Consider the following 19,116-nt stretch of genomic DNA (forward strand, 5'->3'; position numbering starts at 1 on the left):
ATTCTAACCCCGGAAAGGCAGAGTTGATATCATCTATGGTCAGTGTAGACAAAAGGCAACTGCAGCCTGCAAATTGTATGCAGAAAGGTACCCAGACAGAGATCATCCAACGTTCCGCACATTTGAAAACATCTATAAACAATAGTATGCAACAGGCACGGTCGTAACACGCAAACGGGCCCGTAACAAACCCACCACAGGAGAAGCGGGTGCAGTTGGTGTGTTAGCTACTTTTATCGTGATCCCACACATGAGTTCACGTGACATCGCTAGAGGTAGTGCAATGAGTAAAAGTAGTGTAATGTGCATATAATCGTTATAAATTTCACCAGTATCATGTGTCGCTGCATCAGCAATTACATGGAGATGACTTTAAAAATCGAGTGAATTGCTGTCAACGGGCATTAACAGAGAATGCGTTGCAGTTCTACCTGTTTACCGATGAAGGAGGTTTCACAAACCACGGTGCATTGAATTTAGGAAAGGTGCATTACTTGTCCGTGCACAATCCTTACTGGCTTCGACAGGTAGAGCGACAGCGATCGTGGAATGCAAAAGTATGGTGCGGAGTGATTGGCGACCATCTCATTTGTCCTCACTTGATTGAAGGCACCCAGACAGGTGCAAAATACATCCAGTTCCTACAAAATAATCTGCCAACGTTGCTATAAAATGTCCCGCTGGAAACGTGTAGACATATGAGGTATCAGCATGATGGTGCTCCTGCACATTCTGCAATGAACAGTTGGCTGACCCTTGACAAAATGTTCGACGGACGTTTCATAGGTCGTGGCCGGCGCATATCTTGGCCAGCCCGTTCTCCTAATCTTACACCTTTAGACTTCTTTCTGTGGGGTATGCTAAAGGAGAACGTTTATTGTGATGTGCCTACAACCCCAGAGGATATGAAACATCGTATTGAGGCAGCCTGTGGCAACATTACACCAGATGTACTGCGTCCTGTAAGACATTCAGTACGTGGTAAATTGCAAATGTGTGTAGCAAAAGATGGGCACCACTTTGAACATTTATTGGCGTGAAATGTCAAGACAAACTCTTTTACGTTCTGTAATTGAAAACAAAAAAAAACAAATTTGTATGTTTAACTACATTTTCGTCTTAATGCACATTTTCTTCTAACAAATCAGTGCGGTACAGCATTGTTCAGAGAAAAAGACTAACTAAAATGTTATAATGTGGACGTAACGTTACATTACTGTTCTTTTTGTATCCCTAATTAATTCGGTTCTCTCCGATGCACACGATTGGGCAGCGGAGAAGTTACTCAAGCGTCAACTTTACGTTAAAAATTACTCTGGATGTATAAACATTTTACAGTGTGAGAAACGGCATTGATTAAGTTTTTTTTTTCTATTTCCAGTTGTCCAAAAAAATTACAACAGGTTTCCATTTTAGAAAAAAACATAAGTATGTGTTGAAAATCATACTTCCGTGCATTTCTCAATTGTCTGTATTAACCAGTTACACCAGCCCCTCTCCTCACCTTCGCTCTGCGGAATTGGTCATTCCGTGTTTGTTGTGGTTTGGGAGGTGTTTCCAGTGGTAATTTTAGGTGACTCACCCTGTATAACAGTCTATGCCAGCACTCACTTATGTACTGTTTTGGCCTTTACATTCCTATACTTTCAGTCTTAAAGCATAGTGTACTATAAGACTTTTTCTTCATAGTTTTTTGTCTATTTTAATCCACTTGCGTTTCTGTACAGATATATGGTAATAAAAGATTACATATCTTGGGAAAACAAACTTTGTACAACTATATACTCTGCCTGGTGCAGTGTGCACAAATTGTTTAATCTTGTGTGAGGATGGCATCGAGAAGCGAAAAGCGGTTCACAACGGTTATGGAATAAATACTATTGTGGTTGGTTGATTCAGAAGAGGGCACCAAATAGCAACGTCATCAGTCCCATCGGGTTTGGGAGGGATGGGATAGAAAATTTACCATGCCCTCACAAAGGAACCAGTACGGCATTTGCCTCAAGCGTTTTAGGGAAATCACAGAAGAACTAAATCAGGATTACCGAACTCGGGTTTGAATCGTCGTCCTGCCGAACGTGAGTCCAGTGTGCTAACCACTGCGCCACTTTGCTCGATTATTATTGTGGAATTTAAGTTTTTGATAACATTTATTTTTTTAATAATGGGAATAGACAGCTACAGTGTATTTTGTGCACTTTTGCATTGGACAATAGGCTGAAGGTAATAGAGGGCAAGATGCTGAGTCAGCAAAAGTTTCTGCCTCATCAGCAAAAATTCTGCACCGTCAGCAAAAATTCTCTCTCATGACACACACCTAAATTTTGTGCTGTGTTCAGTATTTAAAAGGTCAAAAATAGGTAAGCAGCTAACATTCTGCCTCATCAGTAAATTTCATCTCTCTGTGTAGATTAAGCAGCACTCGTACATAGTTCGATCGCTGTACGATACTGGTGTAGAGCGCAATGGATCCTCAAATTAAATTTTTCTACACCTGAATTGTTCTCTGAAACAGGCATGATGCTCCTCAAGTGTCACAATGTTATTTCACATCCAAACTGTATGCAAAACTTCGTCAATGACACAAAACATGTCAATATTCACAATGTTATATCCATACACTCACGCATATCCGTAAAAGATAATGTCTGAAACGTAACTGTGGACTCCAAAATTAAGTGCCTGTCATGCTACTTAAGTGTCTAAGTTGTTACAAAACAATGCTGCTACAAAATAACATGCTAATCAGGCAGCTGACATTTTATTATTAGGCTTGAATGAAGCTATCTACAAAAACGTGATGAGGGCTATAAGTGCACAAAACCCATGTTGGCTAAAAATACTATGTTAAGCAGGCAAGCAGTGAAATATTACGCAAATATAGGCAGTATGAATTGCTGGAAGAATACAATTAATTTAAAACTTACATTTACACCTAAAGAATGAATGTGACCGCAGAAATTCATTGCGATAATGTTAATTCCATAGCTCCAAAGATTTGTGTAACTGTACAACACACATGTAGCATGCTAATCAGGCAGCTGACATTTCATCCTATGCCTATATGAGAATATGAACAAAAACTAAACTCGACCAAGCACTATTTTTTTTTTTTTTTTTTTTTTTTGTTGGGACGGAGGGGGGGAGGGCGAGGAGGGGGAGGAGATAACACGTCATGTTCTAATCGAGAAAAATATAACCATGGTTTAATGTTAGTGAATTCCTAATATCCTTTTTAATTACTTTTTATCTTGGATCTACATATGATCTTGTTTCGTTGCTGTTCTCTACACCGACATCTGTCGGTGTTCTCGCAATCGATCCTCGATGGTGTGCACTGTTTGTCCAATATATACGTCTTGCCACATTGGCATGGAATTCCGCGGCCTTGCGCAACTGATGTCATCTCTGACACTCCCCTGTAATATTGTCACACAGGAAACTCATTGGGGATTTTCAAGGATGACCTTGGTTTGCGGGAGGCCGGGGCCTGTCAGATTCCGTGCCAGTATCGTTAAAAAAAAAAACGTCGAAATTCGTACCAAAGACAATTTTAGCAATCGAGACGGCGACTATAATTTCAGCAAGGCTTGGGATCCAGCACTGAGTCTAATTAAGAAGACGCTCAGCAAAGACAACGGTGTGGCGACCAGGGCAGGTAGAGCAACTACGTCGATGCTACTGCAGACGCAAGGTAGAATGTATTTGCTGTTGTCAGTTAAATACTGCAGAGTTTGGTCGTTAGTTATAACGGTCTTGTACTTTCAAGACGATTTGAATACCGTTAAATAAGTACTTCATTCCAGTTAAAAAAACGATATACTTCTTTCAGCGCATCGGTTTATGAAGAACGAAATGGATCCATGAAACAGTACTGCACGCCTCCCCTCCGGCGTACTAGCATTTACTGAGAACCTCGTTTCGATATCTCGAAACGTTCAAGAAATAAAATGGGTGTTACGTCTTACGTGACTCACCTGCGTATGTAATAAGTTGTATTACTTTTGAATGCATTATGGGAACAGCAGTGATCAATGTCTTGTAAATAATTACTATTAAAAACAGTCTTGATCACGATTTATTTTATAAGGTGACCGGTTTCGACCACTGCTGTGGTCATCTTCAGACCATTGAGTGGAAACCCCTTTCTGTTGGAGAATCACAACAGAAAGGGGTTTCCACTCAATGGTCTGAAGATGACCACAGCAGTGGTCGAAACCGGTCACCTTATAAAATAAATCGTGATCAAGACTGTTTTTAATAGTAATTAGTAATAACTTGTGGTTGTAGTGGCAGATAGCCCTCAATCTCTCACCCCTAACAAGAATATTTAGCAGGGTTGGCTGTACTTGAATTGGACAGGGGCGACAATGTTTGGCGAGGTCAACTACATCACTTGGTAATCGTTTTCTTACGAGAAAATCGGAACACTTCAAAACATTTTCAGTGGTAATACGTGATGGTGATTTGCAGAGATATTCGAACGAAACAGAAGATGAGCCAGTAACTAAAAACGTTGTGGGAAGTTTTAGAATGCTTTACAACGAAAAACTGTAGATTCTATTTTCTACTAATTTCTTTCCTCAATAGCATTACGGCTTCGATTGGCACGTGTAAGTCGATATTATTTTAGCGGCCATCACGTCTGACTGACATGCGAAGGACCTGCGTTCAACTTCCGGTACTGCCAGTGATTTTTCCTAGGGTGAGATGACTGCAACAGGGTTCATTCAGCCTCGTGATGACAGCTAGGGAGCTACTAGAGTGAGAAGTAGAGGCTCCCACGTCTGAGAAACCGACAACGGCTGCGAGAATAATGTTCTGATCCATGTCCCTCCACGCCCCATCCGAATGACGCCATTGGCGGAAGACCGTACGGCGGATGTCGGTACTGAATGGTCCATTGGGGTCAGTATGGGAATCGGATTTTACGTCTTACGAGGCTCACCCTTGAGATATGAGGGTCATTCAATAAATAAAGCCCCATTGTTATTACACCAGTTAAAACATGTAGGAAAACGACTGGGAGAGCGGTGTGCTGACCGCATACCCCTCAATATAGTATCCAATGACGACATTGGCAGAGGATGGTACGGCTGTATTTCGGGCCCGATTGGGCCACCGAGGGACAGAACGTGTACATTCCGTTAACATATGCAGGAAAACGTACTTCTTCGTGCTTCACGTTTTGTGTTTCTTCTGTACGCATGAGAAGTTTCGAACAATTCCGATAAATGGCACAGCAGCAGTCGACCATCAAAATGACGTCTACGTAAGACATTTAGGACAAGAAACACGCTGCATCTGAATTGTCAGGTTTGCCAAATCTGCAAACATTTGTCTGCACTGTAGCGTAACTGTGCAGTTGGCAGGAGTACTGTTAGGCGACGTGGAAAGAGAGTTAGAGAGTCAGGAAGAACAGGGACTGAGCTCCATGGTCGGTAGCATCTTGTCACAGTCACTGCTCCCGAAATGATGAATCGCGCAGTTGCCATTATCCGAGCAGATCTGTGTTGAAACCAAACGATTGGCGCCATAATTATTGGTGAGCATCGAAAGTGCGTTTGCAGTGATAAATTCTTCGATATTCAATGATGTGCTCAAGATGGGTTCCGCGAAAGCTCACAACAGATCACAAGATCCAAAGAAATGCCATTTCATCTGAACTGTTGGTCCTTTTCATCATGAAATGTTACTGGTGACGAAACCTGGATAAATCACTTTCACCTGGAAACAAAACGGTTAACACTGAACTATAACCATCGGCAATCACCAAAAAAGTAATTCAAGGCAACTGCCTCTGATGGTAGGGTAATGATGACAATCTTTTGCTATGGTGATGGTGTCATTCTCGCGCACATGTTTCCAAATCAACCATTAATTCAGAAGCAAAAGTGAAGAATGTGAACCGGCTCAAGAACCTTTCCCGACGTATTCAATCGGATGAGAATCCAAAAGAAATGTTGTTCCAACATGACGAACCTGAGAACAGATAGGGAACAACGGTTGCTGGTAACCTGCCGACTGAAGTCGAATCTCTAATTTCATCTTCTCAGTCTTTTAGTGAGATATACGTAGGAAAAGGCAATATATTGGCTCGTTCTTCTAGTGCCATAACTGATGTAATGTTGAAACCAAATAGTACGTAGAACGCTTCACTTGTAGCGTCTGCCACCTTAGTTGACTGAGCAGTTTCGTGACGCATTCGTGCATACTAAAGGAACGTGTACGTAAAAACGCTTCTGTTCTTCGGATATTGTCTATTTCGTCCATCAGTTCTGTATGTACGGATCTCAGCATATTTAAGTATTGGTCGAACGAGGCTGTTGTAACCTGTCTCCTTTGTAGGTGGACTAAATTTCACGAGCATTCTTCTCATTAATCGCAGTCTGGCATCTCCCTTATCTACGATTAGTTTTATGTCTTTGTTCCACTTGAAATCACTTCGCACGTATGTATCTAGACACACTGAGATGACAAAAGTTATGGGATATCTCCTAATACTGTGTCGGGCCTCCTTTTGCCCGGTCTGGTGCAGCAGCGATTATGTCCCTTAAATTTTCGATGACATTCATGTCGGGCGATCTGAGTAGCCATATCATTCTCTCGAATCGTGCAGAATGTTCTTCAAACAAATCGCGAACAACTGTGCACCTGTGAGATGATACATTATCATCCAAAAAAATTCCATCGTTGTCTGGAAATTCACTACTGGCCATTAAAATTGCAACACCAAGAAGAAATGCAGATGATAAACGGGTATTCATTGGACAAATATATTATACTCAAACTGACATGTGATTACATTTTCACGCATTTTGGATGCATAGATCCTGAGAAATCAGTACCCAGAACAACCACCTCTGGCCGTAATAATGCCCTCGATACGCCTGGGCATTGAGTCAAACAGAGCTTGGATGGCGTGTACAGGTACAGCTGCCCATACAGCTTCAACACGATACCACAGTTCATCAAGAGTAGTGACTGGTGTATTGTGACGAGCCAGTTGCTCGGCCACCATTGACCACACGTTTTCAATTGGTGAGAGATCTGGAGAATGTGCTAGCCAGGGCAGCAGTCGAACATTTTCTGTATCCAGAAAGGCCCGTACAGGACCTGCAACATGCGGTCGTGCATTATCCTGCTGAAATGTAGGGTTTCGCAGGAATCGAATGAAGGGTAGAGCCATGGGTCGTAACACATCTGAAATGTAACGTCCACTGTTCAAAGTGCCGTCAGTGCGAATAAAAGGTGACCGAGACGTGTAACCAATTGCACCCCATACCATCACGCCGGGTGATATGCCAGTATGGCGATGACGAATACACACTTCCAATGTGCGTTCACCTCGATGTCGCCAAACACGGATGCGACCATCATGATGCTGTAAACAGAACCTGGATTCATCCGAAAAAATTACATTTTGTCATTCGTACACCCAGGTTCGTCGTTGAGTACACCATCGCAGGCGCTCCTGTCTGTGATGCAGCGTCAAGGGTAACCGCAGCCATGGTCTCCGAGCTGATAGTCCCTGCTGGTGTAAACGTCGTCGAACTGTTCGTGCAGATGGTTGTTGTCTTGCAAATGTCCGCATCTGTTGACTCAGGGATCGAGATGTGGCTGCACGATCCGTTACAGCTATGCGGATAAGATGCCAGTCATCTTATTACCCTCCTGAATCCACCGATTCCATATTCTGCTAACAGTCATTGGGTCTCGACCAACGTGAGCAGCAATGTCGCGATACGATAAATCGCAATCGCGGTAGGCTTCAATCCGACCTTTATCAAAGTCGGAAACGTGATGGTACGCATTTCTCCTCCTTACACGAAGCATCACAACAACGTTTCACCAGGCGACGCTGGTCAACTGCTGTTTGTGTATGACAAATTAGCTGGAAACTTTCCTCATGTCAGCACGTTGTAGATGTCGCCACCGGCACCAACCTTGTGTGAATTCTCTGAAAAGCTAATCATTTGCATATCACAGCATCTTCTTCCCGTCGGTTAAATTTCGCGTCTGTAGCACGTCATCTTCGTGGTGTAGTTATTGTAATGGGCAGTAGTGTATGAAGTCCATGAATGACGGCAAATGGTCTCCAAGTAGCCGGAAAGAACCATTTGCAGTAAATGATCGGTTGTGTTGGACACAGTCCATTCCATGCAAACACAGCTCACACCATTATGGAGCCACTACCAGCTTACACACTGCCTCGTTGACATCTTGGGTCCATGGCTTCGTGGAGTCTGCGCCACACTCGAACCCTACCATCAGCTCTTACGAGCAGGCCACGGTTTTCCAGTCGTCTACGGTCCAAGCAATATGTTGACGAGCCCGGGAGAGGCGCTGCGATGTTATACTGTTAGCAGAGATTCACGCGTCGGTCGTCTGCTTCCATAGCCCATTAACACCAGATATCGTCACACAATTCTGACAGACGTAGTGTTGATTGTGTGTTAGTACTGACAAATCTACGGAAACGCCACTGTAGGCCTCTGCGTTGTCCATGGTGATTGGTAATGCTGAAATTTGGTATTCTCGGCACGTTCTTGGCTCTGTGGGTCGCAGAATACTGAATTCCCTAACGATTGCCGGAATGGAATGTCTCCTGCCTCTAGATCCAACAACCATTCCGCCTCCAAAGTCTGTTAATTCTAGCCGTGCGGCCATAATCACGTCGGACACCTTCTCACATGAATCACCAGAGTACAAATGACAGCTCCTGTAATGCACTGCACTTTTGTACCTTGAGTACGCGATACTGCCGCTATTTGTAATGTGCATATCGCTGTCCCATGAATTTCGTCACCTCAGTGTATTTTATGCATGTGATGGGTTCCAGTGATTGTTCTGCTATCATGTAATCATACGATAATGCGTCTTCCTGTCTATTTGTGAACAGTAAGTAACATTTGTTTACGTTGATCCGGCCGCTGTGTCCGAACGATTCTAGGCGCTTCAGTCCGGAACCGCGCTGCTGCTAAGGTCGCAGCTTCGAATCCTGCCTCGGGCATGGATGTGTGTGATGTCCTTAGCTTAGTTTGGTTTAAGTAGTTCCACGTCTAGGGGACTGATGACCTCAGATGTTAAGTCCCATAGTGCTTAGAGCCATTTGAACCATTTTGTTTACGTTGAACATTAACTAAGCATTGATCCTCTGCAAGTCTTCGGACATTTCGCTATAATTTTCTAGCATCGTGAGTTCTCTGTGCGTAACAGTATCATCTGCGAGAAGGCTCATGGAACTTCCGATATAATCCACTAGGTGGTTTATAAATAATATGCAAATTAATAGTGTGTAGCAGTCCTCTGACGTGTGCCGGAAGCTACTTTTTCGTCTGAACATTTCTCTTCGTTGTGAATGACATGCTGTGTTCTGTTTGCAAGAAACTCTTCAATTCAGTCACACATCCGGTCTTATATTCCGTAAATTCGTATTTCTATCACTAAACAGGAGTATGGAACTGCATCGAACGCCTTCCAGAAGCTAAGGATCATAGCATTAACCTAGGCGCCGGTATCTACAGTTTTCTATGTCATTATACGCGGGCGTAAAACATGTTCCAAAATGCTACAACAGTTCGGCATCAGAGTTATAGTTATTTCTTAAAATTACAAAAGTTTCTTATTTTATTTTTTATTAAATGTCAATATCGTGTACATTTTAAAACATTAAAATGTGATGACAAGCTGCAGTCGGCTAAGTAACCATCTTCGGGTCTGATAACAAGCGAAGAACGGAAAACGGCCTTAAGTTAAATTTAAAGATCTAAACTGTGAAGTTATAAATGTTTCAAAGTGACGAATAAATAAAAGGAATAACGTACCGGCTATGGTGAAATATATGTCCTCCGCATACAGCGTACTGGAAACCCTACATTGTGTATGTAGCTGGGAGCTTTTTAAAAGTAAGGAAATGGCCCTCAAATAATCGTGGACTACAAACAAATTAGCAAAATTACAGCAAAGAAATAAAGTGTAAAATGAACCATGTCTCTATGAGTACCACTTTCAACCAAAAAAAGGCTGAATAAAGCAGCAAGGTAAAACCAAGTCGTCAAAAGCTACAGGAGCAAGAGAAACAAAACAAATATATTACAAAGTGAAAAGTGTTACGAAGATAACAACAGCAACAATATACAAAAAGGAACATAGGATGCTTAATGAGATACCAGTCATGCATAGCTAGATCGTGTGGGATATATAACAACAACCATAATTGAAAACTAAGCTAAATTATATACATTAACAATGATGACACAAAATACAAAAAGAGTATAGTCGGCCGGTGTGGCCGTGCGGTTCTAGGCGCTTCAGTCTGGAACCGCGTGACCGCTACAGTCGCTGGTTCGAATCCTGCCTCGGGCATAGATGTGTGTGATGTCCTTAGGTTAGTTAGGTTTAAGTAGTTCTAAGTTCTAGGGGACCGATGACCTCAGCTGTTAAGTCCCATAGTGCTCAGAGTCATTTGAACCAAAAAGAGTATACAGGAAAAATATGGCATTTTAAGAGAAGGCCATAAATGTCGGGTGAAAAATTGTTACCTCGGAAACGGCAAATCGAGCACTTTTAGACGTTTACAACTTCCAGCTTTAGGTGGTAAAATTTATCTTCAGGCAGTTATCTGCTCTTTGCTTATTCTCAGATCTGAATATGGTTGCTTAGTAGAGTGAAACTAGTCATCACATTTTAATGGTTTACAAGGTGCGCGATCTAGTCAATTATAAAAATTTAAAAACAGTAAATTTTCAATTTTAAGAAATGCAATCAAATTGCCAATGAGATCTACCCACGTTCGGCGCCAAACTGTTGTAAATCATTCAAAAGTCTATTACATGACTTGGCATGCTAATTACCAATGAGACCACTCCAAGCTGGTAGCCAAAAATGGAGTAAACTTAAAAATATGATCTCTGGCACGAAATGACCTGCAGATTACTAATGAGATCGGTCCACTCTGGGAGCCAATAATTGACACCAAACAGCGTAAGGCTATGAGATTAAAAGATTGGTGTACAAATGGAGCTGATTTATCAGAAGATTGAAATATGAAGCGTTTTCCTTCATTACAGTATGTTTTACACAAAAAATTACAAATCTCAGAGCCGATTTCACTGGGCGCGGACATGACACAGTTATTAAGGGGAGGGATTGGGGAATCAATCATCTCACCATTCTTTGTAGTCATCTGCCATGTGGTGATGACGGCTGCAGACACTGGGTAGGAGTCGCCGCGACGCCCCGGAGCTGTGCGGACGCGAGTCGGGATCTATTCTTGTGTCCCGCAGCCCTATGGTGAGAGGCTGGAACGGTCTCCACGTCGACTGCTCGTCATGTGCTTCCGTGGCCGAAGCAGTACTGTCATGGTGTTGGGGGGGGGGGGGGGGAGGGGGTTGATGTCAGGCAAGGAAAATTAAATTCTAAGTCGAGTGCTTCATTCCCAAGCATCGACCGTAGGATTTCGTTCATTTGACATGATACAGAAACAGAATAAGCCATAATGTGCGATGAACATTCGCATGAGAGTCAGGATGGAATCAAAGATAGCATACTAACTGCGCAATGGCTGAAAGAGCTCAAATAGTTCAAATGGATCTGAGCACTATGGGACTTAACATCTGAGGTCATCAGTCCCATAGAACTGAGAACTACTTAAATCTAACTAACCTAAGGACATCACACACATCCATGCCCGAGGCAGGATTCGAACCTGCGACAGTAGTGGTCGCGCGGTTCCATACTGAAGCGCCTAGAACCGCTCGGCCACATCGGCCGGCGGTGCAAAAGCCTTCAGTCCTTTTGCTGCTGCGCTGTTTCACCGACTGGCTCTCCACTTCCATCATTCCGCTTAGCTCGCAGACGCCTCGAATTCTTCCTCCTCTCGACCTTATCATTGGCGGATTGACTTTACAGTGCCACCCAATCGCTGATCGCCGTTTTATGACCACGCCTCCCATAGTGGGCTAGTGTGTGAACGGCCTTATCACGTGTCCAATGACGAAGCTGTTCAAAGCGTTGATTGCACTTCGTCCGGATGTTTTCCTGCATTTCTTACGTGATGTTAAAGTAGCCACATAATACTTGCTTGTAACCGTTGTCTCTGCGAGAGGCCTAAGCTGTCTTATGTTTGTACTTCAACTAAGCATCTGTTGGCGTTCATGGTTTGTAAGATACCTGCATTTTTTTTTTTTTTTTTTTTTTTTTTGAGCCGGTTGACTTCTTCCTCAGTTCCTTGTGCGGATTCTTCGTGCTTTTCTCTACACTCCATATCAGAGACCGCAGCGATCCACCAACTATCAGCGCATTTCTCAATTTTTAAAGCAGGTGAAAATTTGCTGCTACAAGCCAGGAATTTCACACACCTCCAGGTGTGCGTTCTTGCCGCTTTTGTGTCTACTCTCCATCTTAGTGTCTGCAGGAATCCTCAAATTATCGGCACATTTCTCATTCTTCGCCAGGCCCTTCTCAAAGTGTATCCATTCTTTAAGCGAGTCGAGAGCATCCGCCAATCTACCACCTCATGTGGTTGCACAATGCTCTGGGTCCGCATCTCACCCGGTCGGTGAATGAGATCCGACTTTTCCCTTGTCCTGGGTACTGGCACGCTGGGAGTCAGCGAAAATGGACACTTGCGGATGTTTTACACTAGATTTGATATACTTCCCCTTTTCTGACAATGACAGAAACGGCTGATATACACTCAAAGACAAAAAAAGATACACGAAGGAATGATCCGAATGGGACGGAAAATCGATAGATGTACATGTATAGACAAAGAAATTACAGCCGGCCGAATTGGCCGTACGGTTCTAGGCGCTGTAGTCTGGAACCGCAAGACCGCTACGGTCGCAGTAGAAGCGCTTGTCGTTTACGGGCGGGCAGTATCTTGCAGAAATGTAGCTTCCCATCAACGACGGCAAAAAGGGGCGTCGAATATCGTTCACGTACCGCTGTGCTATAAGGGTGCCGCAGATGGCTACCAGAGGGGTCCTGACATGAAAAGAAATGGCGCACCAGACCATCGCTTCCAACTGTCAGCAGTATGGTGGCCGACAGTCAGATTGGTATCTCACCGCTTTCTGGGGTGTCTCGAGATACGTCTCCATTTGTCATTGGGGCTATGTTTGAAGCGGGACTTATCATTGAAGACAATTCTACTTCAGTCAATGAGATTTCTGGCCGAAGAAGTGTCTGCAGGCACCCCAGACGGCGACGGGATATCAAGCTGACTGTCGCCCGCCATATGGCTCAACAACCAGCAGTTATGGTCTGGGGTGCCACTTCATTCCGTAGCAAGGTCCGTTTGGTTGTCATCCGCACCACCCTTCCAGCACAGTGGTACGTTGACGACATTCTTCTACCCGCTTTGTAGCCTTTCATGGGAAACCATCCAGGGCTTACATTTCAGCAAGACAATGTCCGCTCGCACAATGCGAGAGTTTCTATTACTTCTCTTCGTGCTTGCCAAACACTACCTCGGCCAGCAAGATCACTGGATCTCTCTGCAGTTAAGGTTCGGAGGACTATGGGCAGGGCCCTCCAACCAGCTCGGGATTTTGACGATCTAACGCGTCACTTGGACAGAACTGAGCATGATCCACAGGAGCACAACCAGTAACTTCGTAAATCAATGTCAAGCAGAATAATTGCTAGCATAAGGACCAGAGGTGGATCAGTGCATTACTGACTTGCTCAATTTGTGAAATCCTTTGTCTTAAATAAACCATCCAGTTATAATCATTTGTTTGCCTCTAAGTGTACATTGCGCCTGCTGATTTCCGTCGCATTCGGATAATTCCTTCGCGATGCGTCCTTGTTTTTTTTCCCCCTCAGAGAGCAGATTGTGACCAAATACTAATTCGTAAGAACAAATTTGTTCTAAGAAAAAAATGTGAGTTGTTGAACTACCCTCATAGTTTATCTCACAGAGGGAAATAAATAATTTCCGCTATGACTAGAGGCGCTTACCATGCCAGCATTGGTGTTTGTTTCTGCCAACAGAGGAGAAGGGCCTGGTGGTGAAACGAGAGTGCGGCCTGGGGCCGTGCGGCTTCGACGACAGCAGCATGAACCGCGGGCTGGGCCTGGACGGCTGCGACCGCTCCAAGGACGAGTTCTTCTGCCTGTCGTGCTGCACCACCAGCGGCTGCAACAAGAGCGCCGCCCGCCGGCCGGCCGCCTCGCCGCCGCCGCTGCTCCTGTCGCTGCTGCTGGCGCCGCCCCTGCTGCTGACGTCACTCCGCTCCCTCGGTCCCTGCGAGGCCGTCGGCGGCGCGGCCTTCTAGGGTCCCTCGCGCGCCGCGCTCCGCTAGGGAGGCGCCGCTACCGGAACTTCACCTGCCGTCTGCCCGCAGTCGCCGCACCGCCAGACTCGGCTACACCTCAGTGTGGCCGGTGCCGGGACAACCCGAGTTATTCCCTTCAGCAGCGTTAGAATGCAGCACTGTTGCACTGAGGCTTGGATTAGACGTCGACATCAGCCGTAGCTAGCTCTCATAGCGCCGTGCTATTACCGCAGTCGTGTACACATCCTACCGACGAACAGAATTTCTGTGTTAGATTGTAAACAATTACAACATCAGTGTGCATGTGTAGTCTCGGTTGATGGAATTTACCATACGTTTACAAATTTTTGTGCCAAACAGATTACTTAAAATTTTAAAGACTCAACTCTTTTACAAAGGATAGTATTTATCCGCAGAGTTACCTGAAGGCTTATTTAAACGTGCAGTCCTCGTAGTTAGTCATTTCTGTTGTGGATCTGCAAGCAATACTACTAACCTGTTGCCTGCCCATTACACTAAATTGGCCACACCTGGTCGTGAATGTGATCGCGAAATCATTGTCTTTCCATCATCGTACGGTGTTGTACCTGTGCCTGCACCTTCAGGCATCATCAGCTCATATTTTTAACGTGCTGTATAAAATTTTCTCCTTGGGTCTTCAACTTCATTAAGTCACTGGCTACCGATGTTTCGAGTAAGGGACTTTTTGCCATCCTCATCTGCGTGACGACACTCTACAGATTTGGTGGGAAAATCTCCGTTAGCACGCCACTTTTAGCATTGGGGTCGGTTGCAAAGGACGTAGTTCAGTCCAAAGTTATCCTCAACGGTATCCTTCGCTGTTCCTTCGGGTCCGATTCCGGGAATAGTACAGTGACAATAGCCACCTTGAGAAAGAACGTGATCTTATCTGTTCATATTTATGCTTTTGTGACCGTCGAATCACTTATCTTGTATTGTCAAAACTTCGGCATTTCACGTCGATTTGCGTTATTCTGATCAACGTTTCGTTTCGTACTACGTATCAGTACCTGCCGTTAGAGGACCATCACTGTTGACGCGGACGCTGATTGTATTTACGCATTTTTCCATTAGTCGGTATACAGTCCAGTTACATGCTGCAGCAGAGATTTATATTTGTCATCTATACTCTTAAAACTACATTATTTTCGATATACTTTAAATAAACGAAAGTGCTAATTGCTGACTTAGGCCAGAATTTGTATCTCCCAACATGTAATGCATATTTTACTATTGCAGTACCTCTCGAATGCCCCTGTGTACTATGTGCTCCAGCATCCCCATATCCGTATATCATTCAAACTTACACTTTCCAGTTTTCAAGCTGGACTCTATTGTGGTGGGCAGACCAATGGCGCCGAGTTTCTGCGTGGGCCTTAAGGATGTCTTTACATAGCATTTGTGTAAAATCTCACTCATCTCCATTGTGCTAGACTACTAACCTGTTGCCTGCCCATCACACTAAATTGGCCACACCTGGTCGTGAATGTGATCGCAAAATCATTGTCTTTCCATCATCGTATCGTGTTGTATCTGTGCCTGCGCCTTCAGCGATATCCTTTCTCAGCATAGACTCTTTTCGCCTTGTTCCCGTTATGGTCTAGCCTCCCGTATTCATTTTCGTGTCCACTAAAGAGTATCCATCGCTCTGAGAATATACTTTAATTATTGTAGGCAATCGGAGGCAAACACGTAAGCCAGAGACCCCGTAAGATCATCATCTGCCACATTATCATTCCTCGCCACCACACAAAAATTAAATGGGATAAACAAATATCTAATTTGAAATTACGCACGAATGTGTAGGTTATATTTTCACTCAATATTATTACCATCTCAAACACGAGCAGTTGAAGTGTTTATCCAGACCGAAGACTTAAGCAAACCTTATATGAATTCTAGAGTCCATGCGTAATAGAACAGTTGTCTAGATGGGCAATTCTACTCTCGCCAATGCCACACAATTACATCTGCTGCTACATTCCATTTAGCCCTGGAAAGTATGTTCCCAGTTCCGTCATGATCGTTGGAAGCAGAAAGAAGAAACTTTCGCCGCGACAAAACTGCTCATTAATCGATCGGACGAGCGCGGTTGTTTGCTGCGAGCGTGCAGCAATCTACTGATCGGGCAGATGATTTAAGTACTCACAGACGATCGTGTGACAACGTATTGGGACCCTGACGTGCTAGAAAATTAACCTCTGGTCCTCTTCCTCTGCTTCGAGTTGTGGTAAGACTATCATGTTCTCCAAAGATGCTAAAGTGAACCTCTCATGCCAGCACACACGCTTTGAAATGACAGCACGGAAACTTACAGTTTCTCTCTCCAGAAAAGATGAGAACATTATTACCTTATGGTTGGCTTTGGTGGAAATACAGCCTTCTGAAATATTATTGTAACTTGTAATCACCTTGCACTTTCATTGTGGCTATTCACCATGCAGCGGTAACGGATTGCGTATCTGAGCCGCGGTAAACTTCCGTACAACTGTGGTGTTTGGTCCCGCTTTCATCACAATAATAAATTATAACTAGAAGCAGTATTCGTAATCTTACATTTTCAAAACAGAATAACCCATCCTAAAAGTGATGGCACCAGTTTTCATTGCAGTACCAAGGTGATAATTTATAGTTGTCACTTTCGTAGATCTCTCTGCTCATCCTTTGACGAGCACTTGTCCAGTAAATAAGCAGACCTCTGGCTACTATTGTGTCGAAAACATGCGAACCGTCAAGTAATTTTGGTAAGACCGATTGTAAGACAGTCAGCAGTAAAATAAGACAACAAAACCAAAAGCTTGAGAAAACTGCAAACTCTTCAACCAACCATTTGTTTGTGGCTGTGTACTTTTGCTGCAACTTGTGTCGGTGTGGGAGTGGGGAGCCATCGCACCCGACTATACTCCGCTGTCGAAGCTTTACATAAATGTCTTCCGTCATTTTGCAGTCACATTTTCATTTCATGTTCACCTGTAAAATAAGCAACCGCATCATTTAGAATCCAAATGTATGAGCACAAAACAACAACGATCTCTCTACGCCCCACAGAAATTTGACATATATATGTGACTACATATTAGGTTAGCGCAGAAAGATCCTGTAAATAATATTAAACATTTTCGGTTACTTGTTATATAAATTAGAATACCAGAGGGATGTAAATGTCAAGTGGACGAAAGTTTATCTCTGTACCGTTCATTATTAAATATTAACATTTCATATATACAGTCATCCAAAATGCAGATCTGTAAGTCCTCGCTTTTGAAATGAAGATTCTTGATTTCGTTTGTTTGAGATGTTCCGTGTTTTTAATTAAGATTAAACCAAAGAACTTTTGATAAATTTTTCTTCTAACAATGTCAAGTCCTTTCATTCACGATACTGATGGGAATATTTTCTATAAAAAAGCGTTTGTCATTCCATTTACTTAAGTGTTACAGTTAATATCTACTCTTGTAATATATATAGTTAATACTTACGATAACTGATACTAAAGCAATATTATCGACAGGATTTGATTATCTTTTTCAAATAGATTTGTATTATTACTGGTGCATTATAATGATATTCTAACTAAATTTGTATGTTTGATATATCTTGCAAATCTTGTGTGAATAAACTCATAGAAATTAATATCACAAATAATTTTATTTATTTCAACTTTTCAGGGAAGATAGATACTGACACAGTTTATCATTTAACAGACAATAATGCTTATTTACTTCTACATGGGAGGAAATTAAAAATCAGAGATCCCCAATTTACTTTTTTTCTGATCTGTAACACTACAGTTCCAAAAAATCGTAATCAAAATTTGGTGCTCGCTTCTACTAGAACATGTTTACCTAAGTGTTTTATTGCAATATGAAGTAGATAATTCAATTTTACACAGTCGTATTATTGAAGAGTCTCCATGACTGTATTTTCAACTCTCATAGCAACAAAACTAATCCGTAACCATATACTGACATTTCTGTTTGAGAGACCTAGATACCTTCAGATGACAGACTTGATACCTTGTTCTGCAACATATAGCACTGAGGAACACAGCACCATTAGTTTTTCTACAGTTTTGTCCCAATTATAGTGTATGACAGCTTGGTGGAGTGTGCATATGTCAACCAAGGATGTCTCTAAGACTCAGGAATGCCTCGTAAGTAATAAATTTAAATTCAGTGTCACATAGTTTTTGTTGTTTTAAAAGGAAACTGAGAGAAACGTAAGTAACGTAGCTCATAATTCTATGTACTCAGGAAGCTTTCTCACTTAGGAAAACTGAAAGTAGTGTGTCTGTGAGGTAACTGTGAAGACATAATGGCACGTAAGGGCGTCGAAAAACTTACTGCAAGTTCTTTTATGCTTTCACGAACTTATGAAACATTTCAAAAACTAAAATTCAGCTGAAATTACACATTAAAATGGTTAAATTATTTTTAGTCACAAACGTAAAGGAAGCTGTCGGTGCTATGTGTATTCACGTTAAAAAACATTCTCGCTGTGTTTGTGTTTTCTTTATGTTGTTATGGAAATACCATAACCGGAAAGGGAGGACAGATTAATGGGGCAAGTACAAACGCAACCAAGTAGCATAGGTGAAACATTGCAGAGGGGTACAGGATTTGTAAAACAAATTACAGACGCTGATGGTTGTAGTAAGAGTTCAGAAATGAGGTTAGCACAATAAAGGAAACGATGATGTCTTGCAGGTGCTGCTCAACCGAAATAGTGCGCACAACACAGTACCAGAGATCATGTAAGCGGTACCGGTATCATGATGTCGTGTTAAGAGGATCCTTAACAAAAATGACAA

The 19,116-nt window shown here is 42.9% G+C and overlaps 1 protein-coding gene across 1 annotated transcript in view; it reads left to right on the top strand.

Annotated features, from left to right (window-relative positions):
- LOC124789522 overlaps positions 1 to 17,807 on the top strand; it is a 368,281-nt gene extending 350,474 nt beyond the window's left edge. Inside the window, exon 3 of the mRNA XM_047256915.1 lies at positions 14,002 to 17,807. Coding sequence (XP_047112871.1) covers positions 14,002 to 14,285 — 284 coding nt within the window. The 3' untranslated portion in view covers positions 14,286 to 17,807. The remainder of the gene's footprint in view (positions 1 to 14,001) is intronic.
- Positions 17,808 to 19,116: the final 1,309 nt, after the last annotated feature.

This window comes from Schistocerca piceifrons, chromosome 1 (assembly GCF_021461385.2).
Source record: "Schistocerca piceifrons isolate TAMUIC-IGC-003096 chromosome 1, iqSchPice1.1, whole genome shotgun sequence".
Classification (NCBI taxonomy): Eukaryota; Metazoa; Arthropoda; class Insecta; order Orthoptera; family Acrididae; genus Schistocerca; species Schistocerca piceifrons.